Source organism: Eubalaena glacialis, chromosome 6, assembly GCF_028564815.1.
Source record: "Eubalaena glacialis isolate mEubGla1 chromosome 6, mEubGla1.1.hap2.+ XY, whole genome shotgun sequence".
NCBI classification, from domain to species: Eukaryota; Metazoa; Chordata; class Mammalia; order Artiodactyla; family Balaenidae; genus Eubalaena; species Eubalaena glacialis.
The window spans coordinates 81925351-81953063 of NC_083721.1; the positions used below are offsets into that span (position 1 = coordinate 81925351).

Below are 27713 nucleotides of genomic sequence, written 5' to 3' on the forward strand. Positions count from 1 at the left end.
CTGGAGCTTGTGCTCCGCAACAAGAGAGGCCGCAACAGTGAGAGGCCCGCGCACCGCGATGAAGAGTGGCCCCCGCTTGCCACAACTAGAGAAAGCCCTCGCACAGAAATGAAGATCCAACACAGCCATAAATAAATAAATAAAAACAAATACTTTAAAAAAAAAAAAGATCCACACATAATCCTCAAGGTGAAATAAGCATTTCCATTTATTTAAAAAAAAAAAAGGAAATAAATTTACACTCAGAGCACTGCTCTCCTTTTCCATATCTTCTGCACCTTCACTATCATCAAAGGTTTCCATGGAGATAAACTCCCTACTGGAGCAACCTTAGGGAAAGAAAGGGAAGAATTTGGCCGCCCGTGGGGGAGAGGGCGTGGGAGGACAGGCCACGCAGCCTATGGCAGGACGGAATGGGCAGCACCGGTCTCCAGGAACCCATTCTCGCCATCTCTCCCTCCTCTCTCGGGACCCGACTGCTTCACCTGGGCCGGGAGGAGGGGGCCTGTGATCTCCGGGTTCCCTTTTCCAGCTCAAAATTCTGTAACTGTGAGAAGACATGTCCACGTGGTGTTCACAGTCCTACCTCCTTGTCCTCCAAGAAAACGGTCATTGTCTTTTTGTGCTTGACGACCTTCCTGTCTTCCCTCCTTCCCGCCCTCCTTTCTTCCTTACGTCCTTCTCTCCCCCGATTACTGCCCATTTCCCATTTCCTTGGCAGCCTCTGCCAAAAGTCACTGCTCTCCCCGTGGGAAAATCAGAGGGATGAATACACCGTGCCTCTCTCAACAATGAATTGATTAATTAACCAGTCAGCCACACCCTTGTGCACCTGTCATGTGCCAGGGCTGTTAAAGACACTGTGGGGAACAGCAACGCCCACCAAATTCCGACCCTGCTCTGTGCCTGCTAGGATGTCAGTTATTTGTCAAAAGTTAAGCCTCACACAACTGTGTAAGGACCTTAGCCCCATTTTACAGACAAGAAACTCACATGAGAGAGGATTAATCACTTGGCCAAGTTCCTTTGGCCTGTAAACACCGCAGCTGGAATCTACCCCACACTAAAGGCGTGGCCTCCCAAATCAGGTAAGGGAGGCGAGCATCTGCAGAAAGATCTTGATCTGAGGGAGCCCCAGGTTGAGCGTCAGCTGAGTTCAATCTATCCCGCAGGAATCTGAGCGCAGGAGAGAGTTTCAGTTCCGGTGAGAATGCAGGGGGAGGGGCCTTGTGGGCAGAGGACGGGCGCAGGAGCGGAGCGGAAGGAGCCTGCAGTTGCGGTGGGTGGGGCATAGTATCTCCGGGAGCCGGCAGCCCGCAAGAGGGAGCTCCCGACCTGCAGCCCAGAGGCTCCCGCCAAGCTGCGTTCGGGGCCCGGGGTCCTCCCCGGAGCAGGGCAGGGAGGGCTGTGCGAGCACGACGGGGAGCAGCCGGGCAGCCGCTTCCTGGAGGCCTCCAGAGACCCCGCCGGACGACGCAGGGGCAAAGCCTGGTTTAATTCCTGCTCCTGGGACGTGGTGGGGTGAGCGGAGGGAGCGTGGAGGAGAAAGTGGCTCTGGGAGGCGCCTCCCACCGCCCTCCTCCAGATGTGACTGCGGGGCATCCGCAGTAACCCCCAGAGACGCCTCTTTAGGGCGGTCATCCAGCGTGGGTCCCCTTAGACCAGGAACAGACAGTGAGGACGGAGGGATGGCAGTCTTGCTGGAAAGCTCTTAGGGAGGAACAGAGCAGGAGCAGTTGCGCCCTTGACCGCCCCCTGCGTGGATAGAAGAGCTGCGTCTCCAGGGGCCGTGGCCTTAGTGCCCCAGGCAATGCCGGGTGCCAGGGACCCCAGAGCCGCCCGCTGGGAGGAGCCCGGGGTGGTAGTGGGGCTGGGTGGCAACATGGGAACTGAAAGACGTGAGGACGAGTTCCAGCCATTCCTCGAGGTAAGTGAAATGATGACCTGGTGCCGGGGCTGCTTTCCCCTCTCTGCTGTGGACCCTGCAGGATGGGGAGGGTGAGGGGCTTCAGCCAGGCACAGGGCTGGCACAGAGGGGCCCTCACACACTTGGCCACGCGTTGACTGCATTATTTCAGGGTCATCCAGGCCATCATCCCCTGCCTCCAGGTAAGGATTTGCCTGAGCTGGAAAGAGGACCAATGCTCCGAGCACAATCAAGACCCAGATGCCACCTCCCTGCTGGGGACCATCAGTGCACATGGGCTCCTCACTGGAGAGGCCACAGCTGGGGGTGGGGCCCCCATTTTAGTCTAGAGCAGGGTTTTCCTAATGTGGTAAAATAAGATGTAAAGTTTACATCTTGATACAGTGTACACGCACGTGCAGACACATTAAAACAAGTTTTACACACCATTAACCCTCACTGTGATTGATACTCTTTAACAGTTTGTATTGTGTTCATTCATTTTTATTAATGCTGGTCCAGACCCGCTGAGTTGATTTTATGATCTACTAATGAGTTAAAACCCACAGTGAGAAAAACACCTTTGTAGGGCAAGGCAGAGGGAGAAAGAAAGAGGAGCAGAAGGGAAATGGTAGGGACACGGGAAAGGAAGAACAGAGAAAGAAGACGAGGACAGAATGAAGAAGGGGGTGTCTGAGAGGTGGTGGGAGGTCACACAGATGCCTGCCATGATGTCCTTTTGAGGCCCTCTGCTCTTACGCAACATCCCACTCTGTGTGTGCCCTCAGCGCTTCATTGGACCCTGGGCTACTTGGTGGCAGGGACAAAATCTTTTCACTTCTGAAAACCCCACAGCTCCTAGCAGAGGAATTCTTTAGAATCAGGCAAAACCTGAGAGAATGTCTCTTAGTCAAATCTTCTCATTTTCCAGGGGAAGAAACTGACCTGGAAGGGTCAGCCAGCCAGTCAGTGATTATTCACTACAGTCAGGCCCTGGGCACAGTCAGGATTTGCTCATGGCGGGTCACAAGCATCAGTTTTTCATCCAAAGTGAAGATAACAATATTTACTTTAGAGGTTTAGTGGGAGGATTAGCATTATGTATATCCATCAAGAATGGTGCCTGACACATCATAGAAGCTTAATAAATAGCACCTGCTATTATTGTTAGTAGTAACAGGAGTGAAAAACAGTCTCGGAACAGCATTGGCCACTTGCAGGTATGCTGCTGTCACTAAATTTTGGGGGCAGTTTGGCTGCCAACGTCTTCATCCCAGACAAGATAGAAATCCTCATAGACACCTAAGGAAATGACTTTAGAAATACAAACGGGAAATTTGTGCATACATACACCAGCAAAAAACTAATTCAAACACACGGGCCTTAACAAATATTCATCTTGGTTACACCAACATTTTATGTTAGTGTACATTTTTTACATGAATGGAACTATTTTATTTCCCCACTGATTTCACCCAGTATTTTGGGAAAGACATAAACCTCAGAGGCTCTGGGCTACTCCCAGTCTGTGTGCCAAAATAAATGCAGAGCGCTTTGCAGAAATGGGTCTGATAAATGGGAACGGTGGCCAGAAAAATTCACGATGATAAGAACTTGAGAGCATTCTCTTCCTTCCACAGACAATAGTTGAAACTCACACTTTGTAAATATAAACATTTAGGGGAACTTAGTTTTAATTCTTAATGTTTAGAATACTGGGTTGTTGTTTTGCTTTTAAAAAGTTAAATGAATCTATTAATAAGTGAACTCAGAAGAGAGTTTAAGTTACACTATTCAGAAAACACTTTTTTATTCTTCCACTTCTTACCTGTATAATTTGGGGCAAGTTCCTTCACCTCTCTTACCTAATTTCCAAAATAGGAATTAAATATGGGACCTATCAATATTTCATGGGGTTAATGTAGTGATAAGCGAAATACCTATAAAGATTTCAGCATGCCTCTGGCAGACTGTAAGCCTTTAAAAAATGCTAACTATTATGTTTTATAGTTAAAAAAAGACGAAAGAAAATACTTTTTTGGTGAATTACGGATGTTGACAACAAAAATCTAAGAGCAATTATTTTGTTTGAAATTTCTCTTTTCCCTTCCTGTCCTCTAGATGGCAGAATGAAACCACTCTGGATCCTGCTGGTTGGGAGGCAGCTCTTCCTGCCCAGATTTTAAATGGTTAAACTATGTTTTGGTTCCTTCCAGATTTTTCTTTCGTCTAATGGAAAAGAAAGGTAAGCATTGTATATGCAAAATTTAGGACCGTTTCTAGCATATCAACAGAGTCATCTTGACTAGGGGGCTGGAGTTGCCTTAAAGAAGCCGGGAACTTGCTTCCCTGCCTTTGGAGAAATATTGGACAGTACCATTGTGATAATGTGAAGGTAAGTACTACCTGAACCAGGTGCTGTGCTAAGAGCTCCATCTCCCTGAATCTTCATAGGGAGACTATAAGGTGTCCCCCCATTTTGTAAAATTAAAGATTAAGAATTTAAGGCACATTGAGATTAGTTAACTTGACCAAAGGAACAGAGCTGGCTTGAGCACTTGCACTTAACCCTGTGCTACTGCCACCTAAGTGGCTGCTGCCTGGTGGGTATTAAATCACAGGGCTAGTTTCTGCCTAATCTGCCCTAATAGTAACCTAGATTTCAGGAAGGAAGGAGTCTCAGGATGAGTGTAGGTTGCTAGGCTAGATTAGGACCTTTTGCAAAGTTTTGCTCTGCAAACCAGAGTTTAAGCTTGTACATTTAGACCAGTATATCTCTGAAGTGTGTATTTCCTTTTCAAACCAGTCTAGAACCAAGAGGAATCAGAGTTACTAATAATCACTGAGAGGGCATTGGTATCGTTCTTATAAACATCAAAAATTCCTTGCAGTAAGCTAAGAAAATCAGTAATCAACATGAACTCTCAAAATATGATACTTCTTTTAAAGATAAAAATAGTATTTACCCAAGCCAGCAATTTTTTGCATGCTTCATACAGAAGCTGATTTCAGGCTGAAAGAAAAAAAAAATCGGCACTCAAATTGAAGCCAGTTTTTGGGGTTTTTTTTAACATCTTTATTGGAGTATAATTGCTTTACAATGGTGTGTTACTTTCTGCTTTATAACAAAGTGAATCAACTATACATATACATATATCCCCATATCTCCTCCCTCTTGCGTCTCCCTCTCACCCCCTCTATCCCACCCCTCTAGGTGGTCGCAAAGCACTGAGCTGATCTCCCTGTGCTATGCGGTGAAGCCAGTTTTCATTTATTTTACACATACACACACACACACACACACATGCACACACACATACGGGTAAGCAAGTATTAAAGGAACAAGGCCACCACACACATAAAACATTATAACCACATACTTAGATGTATATGAATGCATGCATTTGATCTTTTCTTCCTCTCATACATTCAGAAGACATTTCTACAGTCCTGGCTCACTTGGTCCTGGCATCCTCTCCCACTTCTCAGCCCATCCTGCTGTGTTCCCTGCATGCCTTGATTCTCGGCCCATCCAAGTTGTGACAGTTAGCTCTGTTAATACTGAATAAGTAATAGCAGTGCTCCCACCATTCTCCATTCTTCCCTATGTGTACCAAAAGAGAATATAGATGAGCCCAAACTGTATAAGTTGGTGGGGCAAACTTACACATCCCTGGGTCAGTGATCACATTCTCTGTTCAGGTATTGTCCACCTCAGCCTGATGCTCGAGGCTTACCTCCTTCTCTCTCAACCTCATTTCCTTCCACTCTACCCATGAACCTCTCAAGCCTCTCAAGTCATCACTGAACATGCTCCCTTGGCGGCAGCTCGGTGATGTCAAAGGTTCGTGGGTCCATCTTTATTACGCATGTGACGGCACGAGTTGCCCAGTTGCTAGGATGGGCCTGCGGCCTGGAGCACGATGCCTTGTACTACAAAGGGGCTTTGCCTTGTACCATGCACCGTGCTGCCCCTGCGAAGCCGCCTGCCGCCAGAGCCCCTGCCCGGTGAGCCTGATCTCCCAGTGTCCCTAGGCCTCCCTGTCACACGGGGTCAGGCCACACGGGAGGAGGTTGTCCCAAACCACAGGGCCTGCCGCCCTCCTTGACTTGCGCTGCCGTGTCCACGCGGCGGGTTACGCTCTTCCCAGCCCAGAGCCTCTCTGACTCTGTAACTGCCTCTGGGCACAGGCCCCTTCTGCCTGGCTGTCTCCAGAGGCCCCGTCTCCACACCCTCAGCGGCTCCCAGGGCCCGTCCTATCGCCTTAGAGGCCCTCGTCGCTGGGGGCCCGGAGGCCTTGCCCAGAGGGCCCGGAGTTATCGTGCCCAGCAGTCCCGGTGGCTGAAGGTGGGGTCGGGCGGTGTAGGAATGAACTGGGGTGATAATGCGTAGGTGTCAGAGCCGTGTGAGTGCTGGGCAGGGGTGAGGTCCTGATGTTCCTGATCTGGCAACCTCTGAAGCCTCCCTCCCCTGTTGCCTGATGCCCCTGAGTCTGCGTTCTGCCCTGGAGTCTCATCTCTCGGGGACCAGCCCAAGGCCCCGCTCCTGCTCACTCACCCACAGGGCGCGGAGGCCCCTATGAATTCCTAGAGCCCTTGCTGTGGGCATCACTCGCAGTGACATTTCATCAGACCCTGCTTGGTGAGCCAGGCTCAGGAGACCTGGTCCTGCTGCAGGAAAGCTGTGTGAAATTGACCCTCAGTTGACCTGCCTGTGAAAGGAAGGGGCTGGGACCACACCTCTGGGGCTGTCCTCCAGTTCTGAGGTTTTCTGTGTGTAGATGTTTTCCTTGTTATCTGAACTTTATGCTCTTCATTCCCACCACAACCTAGAGCACAGTTCCAGGCTCACAGGGACCCTATAAATGTGTTTCTAAATTGGCGACTGAATAACAGGTTTGTCCTACTAATATGGTGAAGTGATTTTTCAATTTGACACTCCTAAGTTTATATTTTCTTTCCCCATCTCATAACAATTGGATTGTTTTCTGGGAAAAATTTAGTTAGGATACTGAATTGTAGTCAAAGGCCACTGACTAAACCCTCCATATTCCACAAATGCAGATTCCCAGGCACCCAATCTAGAGATTGTTTCAGTAGGTTGGGTGGGGTCTGGAAATCCACAGTAGTGACAAGCCCAGGTAATTCTGAAGCTATGGTCCTGAGAAACATTACTCTAGGGAGAAAGGATCTCCAGGACAATCTAGAGAGTAGAAATTTGTTTCTGTGATGTTTTCTTTCTTTATGAGGAACAGGGAGGTAGGTCTCCTCGAGAGCCGGTGCTTGAGGGGAGAGGCGTGCACGTTGGTTTCTGTAAACAGCAGGCTGGACTTCGAGCAGTGCAGAAGCTAGGACAGCCCATGCTGTTGGACTCATGCATAGCCTCCATCTCTGCCACCGTGTCCTCTCTGTTCATGAAATTATTGTGCCAACGCTAGGGTGGCCGAGGGCAGAGGCTGGCTCAGGACCCCTGGAAGTCACTCTGTTTGGTTGATTAGTGCCTCTCCCGTGGGAGATGCTCCCTGCTGGGTGTTAACATATATTACAAAGATGTTCACATTCCAAGCCCACTGCTTTGGTCCACATTGCCACACACCTCTTCCCCAGACGCCTTCATCCCCAGTCTTCCCGTCTTTCTCCTTTCAAGTCTCTGGCCAACCAGCCAGCATGACCACTGCCCATGAGTCTCTGGGCATCCTTGCCCCAGGCGTCTTCTCTTTCTTCACCAAGTGGATGACCAGAGGCACTGCCTGTAGCTGTCGTTAGGAGGAAACTCTCTCCTGCAGGCCAAAGGAGCCACCCCAAGTGAGGCTGCAGAGCAGTTGTAATCCATTTTTGTCTTGCACCCACATACCAACTGACCCGTCCGTGAACCAAGCTTAGCTTTTCCTCCTCTGTCAGCTTGTCTTCAGCACCCTTCATGCGGTCTGAGGCAGGCAGATTCTAGAGCGGCTCCCAGGACCCCTGCCTCCCGGTGTTCACTCTCTTAGGTAATCCCCTCCTCTTCAGTGTGGGAAGGTTCTCTGACTTGCTTCTCATCAGTGGAATATGGCAAAGGTGATGGGATGAACATGAGAATGTGTACGTGATACATGACATAAGATGGTAAGGCCCATCTCACAAGGGCACTCCCCGTGACTTGTTTGCTTTGAAGGAGCAAGTGACTGTGTTATGAGCTGCCATATGGAAAGGAACCGGGAACCAGGAGCTGAAGGGGGCATCTCTCCAACAGCCAACAAGAAACTAAACCCCTCAATGTGGCCATGGGCAAGGAACTGGATTCTGACAATAAGCATGTGAGGCTGGGAGTGAATAGCTCCCCACTTGATCCTCAGATAATATCATAGCCCCAGTCAATGTCTCAATTGCAGCTTTGTGAGAACCTGAAGAAGAGGAGCCAACTAAGTCATGCCCGAGTCCTGACCCACAAAAACTGGGAAGTAGTAAGTATGTACTAATGTAAGCTGCTAAGTTTATAATATTGCTATGCAGCAATAGAAAACCAATACACAATCATACATATGCGCTGAGAGAGAGGCACTGGTACAAAGTGTAGGTGACACGGGAGCCTGGGCCACCTGCTCATGCAGCTTGCTTGTATTCTCTGGTCCTATGCATATGGCTGTTCCCAGACCTCCACCTCCACCTCCACCTCCAGCTTGTGATGGAATGCTGCACACTCCTCCCGGGCCTTAAAGCCTGGTGAATGTGACAGAACCCAGCTCCTGATGGCAAATCTGGACACTCGGTCACTTCATGTTCCACGGTTAGGTGCATAATCTCTACCAGGGCCCATTAGCAGAGGAGCATCTCTTTTCTGAATGATTCTTCGCCGTAGATGGCATAGATTTGCGTCAGGACCCCAGGGCCTTATGCTGTGATTCTGCTCTCCTCCCCATGGCATCTTTTCTCACCCCAGATAACTCTAGTCCCATAGAGTCTACCTGGTTGTGTAGCCCACTGGTTGAATTCCCCAGGAGCAGGGATGCTTGCACCTCAGCCTAGATCTGCTACACAACCCATTCCTGTTGGCAGTTTTCCTTGTCACTAAGGAAATAAGTGAGAGCAGTATTTCTAAATATGGAACATGCTGCCTCCAGAATCCAAAAGGCCTGCCAGGCATCGTGCTTTCTTCTTAGTTGTGTGAGATATGAGATAACGATTTGTCCTAATGCGGTGGGGATGGGAGGATATGTTTCAGCTTGCCCCAAACCACTGGATCTCTAAAAACTTCACTGAAGTCGTGACCCCCTGAATCTTCATCTAGCCTTTATTCTGCCCTCCGGAATGCATGTGTCTTATCCAGTCTTCCAGTGCATTTGCCACTTCTTACTCATTTGACCATTTAATATAGTAAACAATGTGATCTTCTGCAGAGTGTCCAGATGGCCCAGGTCCTTAAGACTATATTAGGGCAAAGGGCAGATTTAGCTTCCAGGCAACACTGTGAGTTGATACTGTGTCCTGTCCTATGAGGATGTGAACTGCTTCGGTCCTCTGATAAGGATGGAAAAGAATACATTTATCAGATTGATGGCCATATACTATATATTTAAGGCCATTTTAACCTAATCTAGCAAAGATACCATATCTAGCTCACAGCTGTAATTGGGAGACTGCTACTTGGTTGAGTTTATGGTAACCCACTGCTATCCTCCAGGATATATCTAGTTTTTATAGGGGCCATACTGATGAATAGAAAAGGCGTGTGATGAGGACCACCATTGCTGCCGACTCTGGTGTTTAAGTGGGGGTGGGGTGGCGCTAATATTTGCCATATACTTCATATGGTATTGTTTTTGATTTACCATCTTGGCTGGGGAGGGTAAGGGGGTTTCAAAGGCTTCTACTTGGTTTTTGCTACTAGCCCGTACTGCACAGGACAAGGAACCGATGTGGTTATTGCCAGTACCTAAGTATGGCTAGTCCAGTTATTCCTTTAAGAACCAAGGAAATGATCAGTGAGTGCGTCTGTGGAGCCAGTGACCTACCATGAGCCAGACCTGAGTCCAAACTCCATTTACTACCTGACCCCTTATCCACCCATTCCAACAAGGGAGTTATGAGGATGCTTTGGGTCCCTGGATTCCTCAACTCACACCTTGTATCCAACTGTCCTTGAAAGGTTTTTGTATCCTTCTTTCCCCCCAGTGTATAGTCTCATGAATAAATGGCTTTGGGCAAGGACTGAAGAAATCTCTACTCAGGTTGCCAAAATTCGGCCTCCGTACACAGGTGGTGGATTAGATCTCGGAGACAGAGTTTTGGGTGAAGTAGAAAGAAATAGCTTTATTGCTTTGCCAGGCAAAGGGGGCCACAATGGACTAACGCCCTCAGGACTGTGTGTCCCACCCTGGAGGGGATAGTGGGCAGTCTCATAGTGTTCAAGAAGCCGGGCACGATCAGCTCGTGGACATTCTGCCGATTGGTTGGAGGTGAAGTATTTGGGAGTCAACATCAACCTTCTCTTTCCAACCGGTCTGGGGTCTACATGCTTATGAGCAGCAACAGTTAACTTCTTCCACCTGGTAGGGGTTTCAGTATCTGCAAAACAGCTCAAAGGACATGGCTCAGAATGTTAGCTATAGTCCTTAAGGAAGAACTAAAGGTCCTTGACTTTGTTTAATGGCTAAAGTATTATTATTTTGTCTTGCTTGACTGTTTTCCTTTCTTTCTGCATTTCCTCACTTCTCTGATTAAATTTATTCTTTAACTAAAGTTTTTCTGCAGGCAAAATGCAGGCGGAGGACATGGGTGGGGGTCTATTCTGGGAAGGCCTCGTACGGTCCTGCTCAGTTACATGCATGCCATGATTCATAAGGACCTAGTTTCTCCATCAGTCAGTGGAATTTGGGTCAGAGAACTGGCTCAGGTCTGGAAACTTAGAAAGTGATCATGACTTTTTATTATCGTGGCTGCGTTCAGCCTCCTTGCTTTGGTTGTATAGACTGAGCAATAGTCTCATTTGCTGCCCATCTGTCATGTCCCTTGGGATGTGGTGCTGTATCAACCACCTCCCGAGCTCTCTGTGAGTCAGACCTCCCTGACTGCCTCTGACCTCGCCACTCATGATGACAATTGCACCTATCTTGTTTTTGAGAGTTAAGCATTGCCATCTGGCCTCTGTTATTTTGGAAGTCTATCGTCTCCATGGCTATCAGAAAATCCTGCTCTGTCCCAGCATCTGCTACCAGCAGCCTTGGCCTACAGAGGACAGCCCACCACTGAGCTTCTTAACAACGCTGGAGGCCTCCTCATCAGCACGATCCTTATCACTTTGGACAAGAACACTGTATCCCAAGAACTGAGTTGGCTAGTGGTTTTTTGGCCTTACATAGTATATCCTACTTCTGTGAGTCTTTTGACTTCTTCCCCCAGTGTTTCCCACTGTAGTTCTGGCACTTCTACCTATTTAGTGTGAGCTGTTTCTTTTTCCAAGCTTCCAAGGGCCAACCAAATACTATTACCTGGGGTCTTTGCCAAGCTATGAAATCCTGTGTTGTAGGTTTATCTCCCTTTTCCAACTGTGTATTCTGTTCCTCTTCATCCAGCGCAGTCCCATATATGCTCTCCTGCTTTGCCAGTTCACGTTGCAGTCCTGCAGCTCCTCCATATGGTCCTTTTCTACCTTGAGCCATCGCAGCATTTCCCCAGGTGGGCTACATTGTGACTTAATCCTGGCTATCATTCTGGTGGTTGCGAGTGGAAAGTGGAATAGATGGTTGGGGGTAAGGGCAGACGTGTACAAGGCAGAAGCCTCTACAGCATCAAGCATATACATACATCCCCAAGAGACTAGCATCAGCCTCTAACAGGGAAGAATGAGCTACTTCTATAGATCAAAAACATTCAGGGAAATAGGGAAATTTAAGATTTTCAAATACATCAACCCAGGTGACTTCATTTCAAGTATCAGCATCCCATTTTTCTTCCAGTCAAGGCCTTGACCTTAGTGTAGCAGACTTGGTGAGGCTGAGAATTTAAACTTCTCTGGAACTCTGATACTCCTAAAATTTAGTTTTTTGGTCCGGCCCCAGATTTTTTTGCCCTCTGGCTGCAGGATATGTGAATCATTTTATAAGCTGTCCAATAGATCCTCTGGCTTTCACACTTGGGCTGAAATTGGCAATTAATCACCGTCAGTCTTTCATTTAATAAATTAACGAGCCCCCCGTCCCCCAGTGGCCATCCAACTCCAAAGTTCTTATAATTGCTTTTCCCTAAAACATCTGGGATTTTGCATCTGTTGGTACATTCCCTTCCACTGGCATCCCATTCCAGTCTTCCACTGGTGAAAATTTTAACAATTGCCATACCATTCCAGGGGCTATCAGTCCTCACTATCACCGGAGATGGGGTTCTCATTACCAGAAGGCTGGTAGGTGATCCAACTTCAAAATTTCATCTTAGAATCTTTTTCTAGGACTACTTTTTGTAGCAACCATATGGGTTGAATTCCTTAGGAAGACAGATTCTGAGATTTTGAGATTTGCGTGTAGGTTTTTAATTAAGTGGTACTCTAGACACCAACACCTGAGAGGGGTCAGGGAAGCAGGACTGGGCAGAGGTTGTACTGTGATGCAAGTGCACAGAGATCTGGGGCTGGGACAATCCATGAGTTGTGCCACATAAGGCAAAATGGCTTAGCCTTTATAACTCTCCTAGATTTGTCCTTGGAGGTGGGCTGCCCCAAGGAAGGAAAGTGACTTTGGCTGAGGACAATTGCTGGAGAGGACTCAGCTGAGAGCTGTCAGCTGTTGACACTCAAAGCAGCTACGGGAGTGAGTGTCTCGGTCCTGAAAGGTGGCACACCAGAACATCCACTACACCTGCATTTCCTGATTTTAAAATTGACACGGCCATCCACTGTCTCGTTCTTCCCACTCCTGACAGCAATCTTAATTTCCATCCAAGTCTTTTCCTTTTCTAATGGACCCATAAATCATAATCCAGGTACAGTACTGTCTTGGCAACATACTAAGTAGAGTTGTACTCAACTTTTGAAAGCCCTCTTTTAACATTGAAAAACTTCACCAATTTCCACATTATAGTACCATAATAGTAACTAAATGAATATCCATTAAAAAATAAAAGCTATTATAAATTTAGTAACTAGTTTAGTCACATGAGCACCCATATATAATACAAAAAAATGTTATGTATTTATATAATGACATTTCTTGTTCTGGTGACAGACAGTACTTGGTGCACACATAAACTCATGAAATACCTGGATTAGGATGCTACCTATAGTTGTGTTCAAGAATGGAACGGCCAGCTGAATGGAACGGCAAGTGGAGGCCGAAATCCAGCCCAACCTCTAATCACCAAGACTTTCACCCCATCATAGGGCTGACTATACTGAAGGAACGTGGGACTTTTTCTAAACCAATTGCCCTAACAGGCTACCATTCAGGTCTCTTTTTTTCTACTTAGGATAAAGGCACCTCTATGCCAGCCTTGGACCTGCCTCGTGACTAATTACAAGCCTTAACTCCGGAGTCAGACAGTCCTAGATGTGGATTCTGGCTTTGCTGCTTACTTGCTGTTAACCTTATCCATCTAAGGTTGAGTCTCCTTTGTAAAATGGGATTATATCTCCCTCTGTGTGGTTGTGGTGTTCAGGTAGCAAATGAATGCCACCTACCTTCACAGATCTTTGTTTTATCAACTTTATTTAGGTATAATTTACATAAAATGTACAAACATTAAATGTACACTGTGATGAGTTTTGACAATGTAAATCAGTGACCAGATAGGTAAACTGTGTGCTTTTTGTACTGTCCAGAGATTGTACCGGGCCCTGCCTGTGGGAGTTACAAAGTAGCACCAAGCACCCTTAATCTGGTTAACCCCTGGATTAGGTTAGGCCTGGGATGTATATATTCAGAGCCCCTACTTCCTCTGCATAACAAATCACACTGTCACTCTCCTGAGGGCAAGACCTTCCAGCTTGTTCTCTGCCGTATCCCCAGCACCTCGCAGTGTAGGTATGGGCACTCCATAAGCATTCGTTGAAAGACAAATGAACATGTAAAGTTAACAATGAGTATCATGATGAGTATGTGCCAAATCAAAGTCATTCATCTGGAGAAGACCCAGATCGACCCTGTGGGTTAAGGTAATTAGTAAAGGTCTGCAGCGAAGGCAGCATTTCAAAAGGCTCAGATTTCAATAACATTTAGGAAAAATCCAGAGCTAAGACAAGCAGTGGATAAAGATTAAAAGGGTGGCCTCAAACACTTGCCTAGAGCACACATTGCATGTACCCTGGTGGCGTTAACATTATCAACCTTGTAACTTTTATTGAGCGTCTGCACCACCAGATTTCTGGGCAGGGCCCTGGGATTAGCTGACCATAGCTGCGCGGCAAGGCCCTTCCTCTCACCAACGGGCAGACACTAATAGAGATATAAGCCACATGCACCCAAAAGGGCAAGGAAAGGCATCTTCCGACGTCTCCGCCCTTAAAGCACACACGGTTTGCTCCGCGACGACCAAGCCGGAGGGAGAGGACAGGGATCTTCACGGCGCCCTCTTCTGGCGAAGGATAGACTCCACCCTCCCCAATCCCCGCCCTTCTTTGGGGTGAAGCAGGTTGCAAGCCGAATTGTGTCGCCGCAGAAATGCCAGTGACATGCCCATGACTGCCAATGACTTACAGGTTCTGCAGACTCGTACCTACAAAAGAGAGTGGACCTCCGCGATTCGAGACCCACAAGCCCCTCCTCAACCGCCCTAGCGGGTCAGCGCTCGCGGAGCCCTCCCCACCCCCGTCCGCTGAGCACGCGGGTCCTCGGCCCCAGCCTCTCCTACAGACGGCCACTCTCAAGTTCCCTTGCCCCGCAGCCTCTAGTCGGAGGGCTACGTCGGGACAGGATGGAGCTTCATTTACACCTCCGGACTCATTCCCATCCAGCCACAGCATCCCCGAAAGTCCGCGTGTCTCATCAGCTTAAACACCACAGAATAGGAGGATACGGCTCCCTTAAGGCGGGGGCGCGCGCAGCGGACCGGAAGTGACGTTTGACGTGCGGCGTGTTCCCGCCCTGCCCTTCGCCGCTGTTCGGTGGCGGGAACTCGGGCTGCTTGTTGACGGCGGCTACCGTAAGGGTACCCCCCCTTCTGGCGGCTCGGGGCTTCCTGGGCCTGAGAGTCTCCGCTTGGGGAACGGGGCTAAGACTTCGCGACCACCTCGCCCTTTCCCTGCCGCGGAAACCTCAGGAACGAGCCGGTGGCGTCCTAGCTCTCAAGACGAGCGGCTAAAAGGCCCAGGCAGTGCCCGGGGACACACGCGGGGAGCCGGGGAGAACAGGTGACCAGCCGGAGAAATTGCGAGGGCTGCCTTCGGTTTCCTCTCCTCCTGTGCCCTCGATGCCCCTGTGATGTCTTTCACCTCTTGCGCACCCCTTGGTGTACGGGTGGCTCAATCCAGCATCCTTCAGAGCCCTGCTTTGGGCGGTATTACTGTTTGGCAGCCTGTGGCAGGGATTGAGTAATCCAATAACGTTAAAAAACCTTAGTTGTTTACAGATGTTGACAATTTATTTTATTTATTGATTATACCCATATGCCAAGCACAGACCTGTGTGTTTGCACGATTCTTTTATTTGACCCAGTTGCCTTATGAAATGGGCCTTAGCTGCTTTTACAGAAGGCGAAACTGAGTCTGATAAGTGGTAATTCAGTCACCAAATGTTATGGAGCATTTGTCCTGTACCAGGCACTGGAGACACAGCAGTGAAAAAAATAGACTTGCCATTAATGCTGGGGATTTTCAGACAAACTATCCCTAAAAACAGCCTTTTGCTGCCTGGGAGAATGTTTACCTGAATGTTAATAGTGCTTATCTTCTGGGTGAGATTTTGAATTTTTAAAACTCCTCATGCTTTTCCGAATTGTTTTGGTTTCTTCAAATGAGCATGCTATGAGAAAAACAGCTGTTCCCATTTTAACAACAGTGTCTCGCCTCCCCCCGCCTTCCCCTCCCCACAAAAGCTGTCTGAAGGCAGGCACGGGCTCTGCCCATAAAATAGGCTCTCCAGTGGTGCTTTAGGCCCAAGAGAAGTGGAGGTTCTCATTTTCGGTCCTAGTACTCCTCCTAATTGCTGAGTCCATTCCAGGGTCTGAGCTAGAGTTAGGCCCATGACTGAAGAGACTGTTGAGACCCATGTACAGTTTGGCCATTAATGCCATCATATTTATCAAAAAGTTTGTTAAAGTTATAGAACTTTGTTCTATAAGTCCCTCACTATAAGTAGATTTGTTTTTAATATTTATTTATAGATTTTGGCTGTGCCAGGTCTTAGTTGCGGCACGCAGGATCTTCGTTGCAGCACACAGGATCTTTAGCTTGTGGCACGCATGCGGGATCGAATTCCCCGACCAGGGTTCGAACCCGGGCCCCCTGCATTGGGAGCTCGGAGTCTTACCCACTGTGCCACCAGGGAAGTCCCTATAGGTAGATTTTAAGTTTCTTCAGCACTTTGGCCTCTTTTATGTCCCTGTAGTCCTCAGTAGAATGCATTCAGAGGATGCTAGGTCATGGGGTGATGTCCTTCATTTAATATTTTTTGAATGTCTTTGCACAAGGTTAAGTGCGCTTTCAGGCTGTACTTCCTCATGATGGTTTCAAAAGAGCTTTTCTGTTTCTGTCTTGCACCTGGTCAGGGTGAAGTAACCATGCAGGCATTTCTAAAAGGCACATCTATCAGCAGTAAACCACCATTGACTAAGGATCGAGGAGTAGCTGCCACTGCCAGAAGTAGTGGAGAGAACAAGAAAGCCAAACCTGTTCCGTGGGTGGAAAAATAGTAAGAACGCTTTTGTTTTTGTTGAAATAGTTAATAAATTATCTCTCTGACCAGTTTTGATCACCTTTTTTTTTTTTTTAATTTAAGAGGAGGATGATTTGCCTTGTTTAAATGTTGCCTTAAAAATCACCCAATTATATAAGTCATAGAACCTTGGAACTGAAATGTACCTTAGAATAATCTAGTTGAATTCACGTATTTTCTGAATGAACTACAGCCTTCTCTGTAACTCAGGTCTACGGTTTTTGGGGCTGGGATACAGCAGTGAAGAAAACAGTTTCTATAAACTCTTAGGAGTTCGACTTAAGTCCAAATAATCTGTTCCTCTTTTCATTACTGATAGCTGAAAATTGTTGAGTTTTTGTTTATACGTTTTTGGCAAAAACGGCACCTGAAGTGGCTCTTAAATTTCAGTCAGCTAAGTGATATTATAACAAGTAGTCGGAACCCCTGGTGTACCCTCAGTTATTACCAAAGGATTGCAGATTACTTATAAGCCAAGTAAGGCCCTCATAAGTTTTGTTTGGCACCAACAATGCTTTTAAAAATGGGAAATTTCACATAAAAGTCTAGAAACTTTTCATTAAATAAATTAGACAAGGGGGAAAATCTAGATTTTCAGACTCAGGAGACTAGGCAGCACTAGATTCAAGTTCTCACCTGAAAACACTTAGATGGATGTGTGTACTACTCATTTTGGAAAGGTCATATGTTCCTCACTTCACCATAGTCCCTACTAGTGTCTCTTGTCTTACACTCAAGTTCTTCACTCTTGTTATCTGCCTGGACTCTGCAGGTATTTGAATATGAAACCCTGGTTTATAATATACACTGGTTTTCCAAGATAACATTATCTGACATAAAATATCTGCTTGGTGTTGGCCTGATTAGTTAGAAAAGTATAAATCAAAGAAAACTTTTGTTAGTTAGCTAAGCACAGAGCCTAACTTAGGGTTGGGAGTATAACTTCGTTTAACATCATTAGTTAACAATGTAAGACAAAAATTATACTCCAGATTGGTTAAGCTTGTTATTTTGTTAACCCTCAATGAAGTGAATAGGTATGCATTTTTTGTGCAGTTAGGTGATAGGAGAAATTGATATTAACCAGTTAACAACATAGTAACATATATGTAACTTTGTTACCTATCTTGAGGTTGCTAAATAGGTCTCCCTTTTCAGTTTAGGAGCATGTTGTCAAAACATAATATTACTTTCTAGGCAAATGTTCATTTTACATTTTGAACCAGTTGGCATTTGTGATGTTATAAAATCCTTTTGCATAGTTTTTGTAAGCACAACAGATACAAGCAGTGCATCTGGAAAAGTGAAAAATTACTTCATTCCTCAGTATATATTTGCCTAAAGTAAATATAGATGGGGTTTCCACATCCAATTATGAAAGTTTCTCATTTCATTACTGATATGAGAGAGTTATCATTGGTATTTTAGCAAAGGGAGAGTCCTCTGTGGCTACTATAATACACTGAATAACTTCTCTCTCTCTTTTCTTTTTCTCCAGTCGCCCAAAATATGTGGATGAAGTTGCTTTCCAGGAAGAAGTGGTTGCAGTGCTAAAAAAGTCTTTAGAAGGAGCTGATGTGAGTAGCAGATGCTGTCTAAAGTCATTGGGAGATTTAAGACTTAATTTATTCACCCTCTTCCTTCCTTTATAGCCTCCGGCCCCCTTTAAATACTATCCTGTATATACAGTAGGCCCTTGATTACTATTTGTACAATGGATGATTAGTTCAACAAATATTTGTTGAGCATCTCCTTTTCTGTCCTATGGCTTTGTTATATGGTACTCAAGTGAAGATCATTGAGCAAGACAGGCTAGGTCCCTTTGCTCGTGAGCTTTTATTTTGGTGGGGAGAGACACAGAAGAATAAACATGTAAGCAAAATAAATACAAGAATTATAGATAATGATAGGCACTATAAGGGAGAGTCAAAGATTCTTTGACCATATGATTGCTCACCTAATTTTAGGATTTGGTTTGAACTACAATACAAAAAAAAATTGAGCCTTTAGTTCTGCTTTTGGCATCATGTCCCCTGCTGTGATATGTGGGATAAAATGTCCTTGAGTGACTTGCATTTTAGATTAATTCAGAGACAAACCATATGAAGAATTAGCAATTTAAAATTGTATATGATAAAGTGTTTTAAGAGCTTAGTGGAGGAAGGGAAACAGTTGCAGGTGAAAGTGGGATGTGGTTTTTACTTTATTCCCAAGATTTTCTTCCCTCCTCTCAACCTGGCTGCTTTGAATTAGAGCTTCTTTGGTTTTTGCTGCCATTGGTCTCTTCCTGGAATTACACTGAAACAGTATATATTTTGAAAGAAGTTATATTTATAAAACTGTTGAAAATCTTTTTCTTTACCAGTATTTGTTTTGATTTGATCCAAATATCTTTAGCTTTTAATTTTATAATAGTATACAATTTAAATTGCATGGTAATATTTACACAGATTGCAGGACATGATGTATTTTAATTGCTGGGATTCTCAACTCTTTAGGCAAATGTAATGGGATTATGATCCAGTTCTTTACTTTATACCATCTAATTTATGAGGCTGAACTAAGAACTTTCTTCTTTATCCACTTGTTTAATGACTTGTTTCTTTTCAGACTTCAGTTTTTTGAAACTTAAAGTTGAAGTAATTTTTTTAACTCTAAAGAGTAAAGGAAAAAATTCATTCCTTCATTTATATTAAAGTGTTTTACAGCAGAATTATAAGAAATTTTTCAGAAATCAATTTTTAGAACTGCTAGTCCATGTACAGTTCTTGAATGCATATATATATGCATATATATATATATATATATATATATATATATATATATATCAGACTGTTACATAATGTAGGGTTGAGTAATTTAACCATGTTTTAAAGAATTTAAATTATTGTAATAGTTGACTGGATGAATCATTACAACTACTGAGGTAGTTGGATCAAAATAACAGTTTACAACCTTAAAAATGAAGAAGCCTAGGCGGTTTTGCTTTTGCTTTTGTTTTTAAATAGTGTATCTCATAGTTTGTATCTTAAGCTGTATGTTACCAGTGTAACAGTAGTAGTCTTTTAACTAATACATTTATATGTTGGTTTATTTACTTGGTGCATACTGAGTACTGTGGGAGATGCTGAGAATATAGATGTGAATAGAACAAATAAGGTTCTTGATCTTCTCAAGCTTCTCATATAGTGAGGTGAATGGGTATTTTACAATTAAACCCAACAGTTACATAAATAACAGTAAATAATTGGAAATTACATCAAGTGCAACAAAGACCAGTGAGAGAATAACAGAGGAGACCCTCTTTAGATTGGGTGGTCAGGGAAAGCTTCTGACTTGTAATGCAGTAGGAGTTGCCAAACAGAAGAATGGAGTCAGACCCCAGCTCATGGGGGACAGCATACGTGCAGGCCAGAAAGGGCTTAGCCGTTGGAGGCCATTCTAAGTTGGAACCTAGGAAGTGAGAGAGGTGGTGAGCAGATCATGGACATCCTTGTAGGTTATGGTAAGCAGGGTGATTTTTTTTGTCTGTTTTGTTTTTCTAAGTGGAGTATGAATACAGTGAATAGCTTTAAGTAGCAAGCAGAGTGGCATCTGATTTGGGTGAAGAATGAATGGATGGGAAGGGGGAAGGTTAGGCAAGAGTGGAAGCAAATAAACCATACTGCTTAGTTTCCTATGTGCAGTGATTTCTGTACATGAAAGAAATGTATAGTTTCACGGAGAAAGACAAATATATATCACTTATATTCGGAATCTAAAAGAAAATGATACAAATGAACTTATTTACAAAACAGAAACAGACTCACAGAATTAGTGAACAAACTTAATGGTTACCAGTGGGGAAGCGTTGGTGGGGGGATAGATTGGGAGTTTAGGGTTGACGTATACACATTGCTATATTTAAAATAGATAACCAACAAGGACCTGCTGTATAGCATAGGGAACTCTGCTCAATACTCTGTAATAACCTAAATGGGAAAAGAATTTGAAAAAGAATAGATATATGTATAACTGAATCACTCTGCTGTACACCTGAAATTAACACAACATTGTAAATCAGCTGTACTCCAATATGAAATAAAATTAAAAGAAAAAAGAATGTACAGTTTCATAACAGTGCTCATTAGAATTTAGTACATTTGTTAATCTGTACCACAGATCAGTTGCCTATTTGGTAGGCGCCAAGCCAGCTAGACTTAAGGTATAAAAGAAGATAACTAGTTATTTAATCTTATCCTGTCTTCCACTGATGAAATCTCCCTGATACATGCGGGTATCCCTACAGGCAGGGTACGTAATCATGATGTGGACCACGGCCTGGCACTTAAAAGATGCTTGGTTTTTTTAATATTTCTGTTCTTGGAACTTTAGCTCATGCAAAGCCCCAGTATGCCATTTTCACTCCTTTTTCCTCAGTATTGGCCAAATCCAATTTGGTCTGTGTCCCTTTTGAAGCAACTGACATCTTTATAAAATATAAAATCTTGCCCAGTCCTGAGCCTAGGTGTGGGATAGGGAACTGACAGAAGCCTAGTATTCCCTTCAGAAATAAGAGGTTTTTAATTCCAGCTTTGAAAATCCCACCTAAGTATTAGATTAGGTGTAGAACAATCATAAATATTGATTCAGCTTAAGATATTAGAAAGACCTCTTAGGGAAAAATGATAGTGCTTGTGAAAAAGCAGGATTTAGTACTGTTATTACTATGATACCAGTTATATTAAGAAATCCTTGTATTCAGATATATATGCCCTATTAGAGAAGTCATTGCACTGTTCCATAGACATTTTCAGTCACTTTCACCTATTTGTGCCAGAATACAATTTTTAAAAAAATAAAATTTAACTTCTACAGCTCCCTAATCTCTTGTTTTACGGGCCACCTGGAACTGGAAAAACATCCACTATTTTGGCAGCAGCTAGGGAACTCTTTGGGTAAGTTGAAATCTCTCTCTCTCTCTTTTTTAAAGACTTGACACTAAGAATCTCTGGTACTGCTTTTCATTCTCTAAAACTTTGCATTTGGTTTTTCTGTGAGGTTGTTGGGTTTATTTTTGTTCTGAATTTTTTAATATTCCAGCTGGCCCATTTCCAGTTCCTCCCCTCTAATAAATTAGCTTGCCTGTATCTTTTGTAACCTTTATTCTGAACCTTGTTCAAATGTTTGAATGTACTACAAGGAGCCTTGTGATTTTTTTCATCACTTTTAACTCTTTCATTATGATTTTGGAAACCAGAAGACCCTATCTCCAGTCATGCTGATAGTTTCATGACTTTTAATGGTCGTGTTCACATCTGTCATAGAATTTGCTGTTTGATGCTACTGACGCACACCACCCCTTCTTGAGTTCCTTCTTGCTCTGCACTTGCCAGGGCCTGCCTCTGGAGTGGCTGGGCCAGCTTCTTGCCCTCAAGTATCCTGAGTATAAACAGAGTGTGTAGTAGTTGAGGCAGTATGATTCCAGGTACAGCAGAAAATCTCTGTGAGCCACCGTCTTAGTCAGTCCTAGACTGACTGTCTCGGCTTAACCAACTGTTGTAGTAGAGGAGCCCTTTACCTAAGGTTAAAAGATACGTATCAGCCATGTCTGATATCTATGCAACATGCACCAACATAACAAAGGCTATCTTTAATTAATCCAGAATTTTAATATCAGGCATATGGCCTAAGAGTACATCTGAAATCCTACACATGAAGATAATTAGATGCCTCTGAAACCACCAAATATATAAGGATAATCAGTTCTGTTGAAATGTGAAGGAGGACAAAAGAGGAAGCTGCTCTGAACCAAGGATTTTATTTGACAGCAACTTTCATTTTCCCAAGGAAATTTTAAGAGAGCTTTTTTGATTATTTTACAGCTCAATCAGATCCAGTCTGAATCATCCTTAGCGATGTAGTCATCATGAAACTGTTAAGTATAGTTTATTATTAGTTGTTCTACAGTAGGTTAGTCCAAATTATATAACTTGTAAAATATTTTTTTTTAAATAATGTTTGTCTTGATAGACCTAAAAGGACTTAACTATAAATTCCACATTTAATAGTATATGTGGTTTTAAAATAGAAAATACATGCACAGAGCTTTCTAGATGTTTATGCCCATAGAAAAATGCATAGGATATCATGCTATTTAGGAAAAATAAAGACGAAATCCCAACTCTTGTTTTTTTTCTATTAAAAAAAATATACACACATATATAGAAAAATAACTAGAAGGAAGTCTTCAAAACAGGGTTTGGCAGTGTGTGCCAGGTATTTTTATTTTCTTTTGAGTTCTCAGATTTTCCTACAGAGAGTTACTTTTAATAATTTTTTTTTAAAAACTCACTTAAAAATTAACTTCATTTTTGATCCAGTAATTTTCCTTATAGCAAACTACTTTATGGAAATAATTCAAAATATGCTACATTGCAGCATTATTTAAAATTGTAACGTCTTTAAAACTATCTAAATGTCTAACAACAGAAGGATGCTAAGTAAATGATGGTACAATCTTAGGTTAGAAAGTCATATAGCTATTAAAATGGTTTTTTACAGTGTTTATCATGATATGGCAAGATGCTTATGATACAGTCCAAAGTGGAAAATTGATTTAAAATTTAGTACATTATGTGATATCATCTACCTTTTTTTTTAAATGCATGGAAAAAAGCCAGAATGTTAACTGTATGCCTTTGCAAAAGAGAAAATACAGAATGAATTGTATACCTTCTATTCATATTGTTTACTAGGTGTGTTTTAAACTACTGAAAAATGTACAAATGTTAAAATATGGTTTAAACCTGGGTTACTTTATGCTCTATGATGTTTCATAATTTTTTTTCATTTTGACATAGGCCTGAACTTTTTCGATTAAGAGTTCTTGAGTTAAATGCATCTGATGAACGTGGAATACAAGTAGTTAGAGAGAAAGTGAAGAATTTTGCCCAATTAACTGTGACAGGAAGCCGTTCAGAGTGAGTAAGCTCACCTTCCCTTCTCTATACCATGTCATTGTATTTGTTTAAAAAACATGTTTCTGCCAGATTTTCAACTTCTTTTTCATGTTAGATTGTATTTTTATCTAAATTATTTAAACCTAGAAATGACCTTTCCATTATAGTAACTAATTTTAAGTTGTTTAGCTGTCAAGGGTTTTTAATCGATATTTGTCTAAGGAGTATTTATTAATCAAATGTGATGGTTTGGTCGTACACTCATAATAAAAATCCTGATTTTTGCTATTATGTTATTTTTTAGAAGTCCTATCATATATCTTAGGCTTCAGTGTATATTTCATAGTTGGTGACAATGTAAAACCTTGTTCAAACTGGGACACTTTTAGAGTGAAGGAGTTGCTACTAATAATAATTCAATAGGGATGTTTATGCAACTGTGTATACTCCTTAGGTGGCAAAGTTCCAAGGTTAAATTTTTGGTACCTGGCATATATTTAAATTTATATCAGAGCACACTTAGGGATTTGTAGAAAGTGAATAACTCAATTTTTGATATGCACCTTGGATTGACAATGTATATAAATCACATACATGATAAAGGACTTAGATCAAGAATAAAGAACCCTTACAACTCAATAATAAAAAGACAACCCAATTTAGAAACGGGCAAAGGATCTGAATAGACATTACTCTAAGGAAAATACACAAGTGGTCAATAAGCATATCAAAACATGCTCATCAACATCATGAGCCATTAGAGAAACGCAAATCAAACCCATGATGAAATACCACTCTATACCCACTAGGATGCTGTAATCAAAAAGACAGAAAATAACAAGTATTAGCAAGGATGTGGGGAAATTGGAACCCTTATACATCGCTGGTTGGAATGTAAAATGGTGCAGCCATCTTGAAAACAGTTTGGCAGTTCCCCTATGAGTTACCATATGACCCAGCAATTCCAGTCCTAGAATATATACTGACAAGAAATGAAAACATATATACATGTACACAAATGTTCATAGCAGCATTATTCATAGTAGTCAAAACATGGAAACAACCCAATATCCATCAACTAAAGAATGGATGAAACGTAGTATATCCATCCGTTCGCCATAGTATTTGACGATAAAAAGAAATGAAGTAATGATATACTACAACATGGATGAACCTTAAAAACATTACATTAAGCGAAAGAAGCCAGTCACAAAAGACAATGTATTAAGTTGACAACATGTGGTTCCATTTATATGAAGTGTCCAGAATAGACAAATCTGTGGAAACAGAAAGTAGAGATTCCTGATTGCCTATGGCTGGGACAGTTGGGAGAGAAAAAAGAAATGACTCCTGAGGGTCACAGGGCTTTCTTTTGGGGTGATGAGAATGTTCTAAAATTAGATTGTGATAATGATGTGTGAATTATAACTCCTTTGTGTTTCTCTGAATCAGCGGGAAGCCATGTCCTCCTTTTAAAGTTGTGATCCTGGATGAAGCAGATTCTATGACCTCAGCTGCTCAGGCAGCTTTAAGACGTACCATGGAGAAAGAGTCTAAAACCACCCGATTCTGTCTCATCTGTAACTATGTCAGTCGGTATGTGTAATGCCCTAAAGGTGGATGCTAGGCAGCCTTGTTTTGATAGCCCCAAATAGGGAGAGAAAAAATTTAAATGTTTCAAGGCTACATTAGTTTCTCCATCAAATCTTGATTTGTTCTTGACAAAAATGAGTTCTTCGGGGGAGTTTCTTCTTTAGACGCTGACTTGTTTTTTCCAATATTTTACAGAATAATTGAACCTCTGACCTCTAGATGTTCTAAATTCCGCTTCAAACCTCTGTCAGATAAAATTCAACAGCAGCGATTATTAGACATCGCTGATAAAGAACATATCAAAATTAGCAATGAGGTAATCACTATTACAATTATTGTAAATTACTAATTCCTTTGATGAATGCCTATGAAGAGGCCCTTCCTGAAAGTCAGATTTGTGTTGCTTCAATTTCTGATGCCCATCTTCAGGCAAAGTTAAGCTAAATAAACAGAATGTCTAGGAATTACTGGTTCAGCCTTTCTGTTGCTATTAGAAGTTTATTATCTGTCAATACTTCAGAGACCCAAAGCTGAGGCAGATTTCATGTTAGGATGCAAATTCTGCAACAGCCAATCTCTGCATGACAGCGTACTCCACTTGTCATTACCCATACTCCACTGCAAGGACTAATTTGGTATGATAAAATTCTGGCACAGTGATAGAATGTATAGGCCCTTATTCATTATAACAGAACTTAACTAATTTGAATTCTCCTTGCTGTATGTAATCAAGGCTGTCTCCATGAATTCTGCCACTATAGAACTGACATTCCCTCAAAAATGGAAATGATTGTTTTTCCCCATAACTCTAGGCTAACACAGTGCTTTTCATTTTTATTAAAGTCATCCTTAATTGGCCATAACAGGTTAAAAACTTTTCTCTCTTCAGGGACTAGCTCATCTTGTTAAAGTGTCAGAAGGAGACTTAAGGAAAGCCATTACATTTCTTCAAAGTGCTACTCGATTAACAGGTGGAAAGGAGGTCACAGGAAAGGTGATCACAGACATTGCTGGGGTAAGAGCACTGGATATTCTGAAATTTTTAGTTGGCTCTTTTGTGGCTTCTACAAAATTTTTAATTCAGATATATATATGGAATGCTTATTATGTGCTTAGTCCTATTCAGGCTGCTGTTAACAAATGCCATAGGCTGAGTGGCTTATAAACAAAAATATCACAGTTCTAGAGGCTGGGAATCCAAGATCAAGGTGCCCACAGCTTCAGTGCCTGAGGACACACTTCCTAGTTCACGGATGGCCTTTACCTCCCTGTACCGTCCTGTGGCAAAAAGCTTTCTGAGCCTTTTATAAGGGCACTAATCCCATTCATGAGGGCTCCACTCTCCTATCACCTGCCAAAGGTGCACCTCCAAATACATTAGGGATTTTTAACATGAATTTTGAGGGAATATAAACATTTATAGCATTCTGGGAGTATCAGAATGCTTCAGGCAGGCAGAGATGTGGCAGTTAAAATAGATAACAGATATCCCTTTTCTTATAAAGGAAAAAGGGTCATATCTAACTTATAATATTAAATCATTAAAGGAATTCTCTTGTGCCACACCCTTGTCTTCAGATTTCATTTTGTACTGTAATGAAACATAAACCAACTCATCTCTGCATTTTGTTAGTGGCATCTTAGAAATAGGATGTTTCCAGAGTTTGTTTCAGGTCCAGTAGCTTTCTGCATCACGTATCTGGAGACCAGATGAGCATAAGGCTTAAAGCTGACCCTTTTTCAGTTCTTTGCCCTCCCAACTCTGTATGTATGGATTCAGCATCAGGTAACAGTTCCACGCTTGAAGTGGCACATGTCCTGTAGCATAGACCACCAGGGAGTTTGCACAGGCTTGGCAGAGAAACAACTCAACCGTCTTCACCCAGAAACTTTATTTTTATTCTTTATTAATTCTTTAATTCTTTATTTTAGGTAATACCAGCTGAAACAATTGATGGAGTATTTGCTGCATGTCAGAGTGGCTCTTTTGACAAACTAGAAGCTGTGGTAAAGGTAAAGACACTTTACTAACCCCGGGGCGGGGGGGGGGGGGGATGGAAATCATACCAAAATCTTTTTTCTGCTACAGGACTTAATAGATGAGGGTCATGCAGCAACTCAGCTTGTAAATCAACTTCATGATGGGGTTGTAGAAAATGATAATCTTTCTGATAAACAGAAGTCTGTTATTACAGAAAAACTTGCTGTAAGTAGGCATCTTCTACATTTCAGCACAGCATACACACCTGAAAGGGAAATTACTTACTAATCTTTCATTTTCTTGTAGGAAGTTGATAAATGCTTAGCAGATGGTGCTGATGAACATCTACAGCTGATCAGCCTCTGTGCAACTGTCATGCAGCAGTTAACTCAGAACTGTTAAAATATATTCAGTATGTATTTTTGTGTGAACAATTTAAAATAAAAATGACTAAA

The 27713-nt window shown here is 43.0% G+C and overlaps 1 protein-coding gene across 3 annotated transcripts; it reads left to right on the forward strand.

Moving 5' to 3' along the window:
* Positions 1 to 1440: 1440 nt before the first annotated feature.
* RFC4 (replication factor C subunit 4) lies at positions 1441 to 27712 on the forward strand. 3 transcript variants are annotated; one of them, XM_061194370.1, is made up of 12 exons: positions 1441 to 1521; positions 4123 to 4151; positions 16577 to 16719; positions 18242 to 18320; positions 21601 to 21680; positions 23586 to 23705; positions 25137 to 25280; positions 25473 to 25593; positions 26167 to 26292; positions 27210 to 27290; positions 27367 to 27483; positions 27565 to 27712. In XM_061194370.1, the coding sequence occupies exons 3-12, from the start codon at positions 16589 to 16591 to the stop codon at positions 27658 to 27660; spliced, it is 1095 nt and encodes a 364-aa protein (XP_061050353.1). In that variant the 5' UTR covers positions 1441 to 1521; positions 4123 to 4151; positions 16577 to 16588; the 3' UTR covers positions 27661 to 27712. The 3 variants fall into 3 exon arrangements, with proteins under 3 accessions (XP_061050353.1, XP_061050352.1, XP_061050351.1); XM_061194369.1 differs by lacking the exon at positions 1441 to 1521 and having other exon boundaries at positions 4095 to 4151; XM_061194368.1 differs by lacking the exons at positions 1441 to 1521; positions 4123 to 4151 and adding an exon at positions 14874 to 15221.
* The last annotated feature ends 1 nt before the right edge of the window (position 27713 follows it).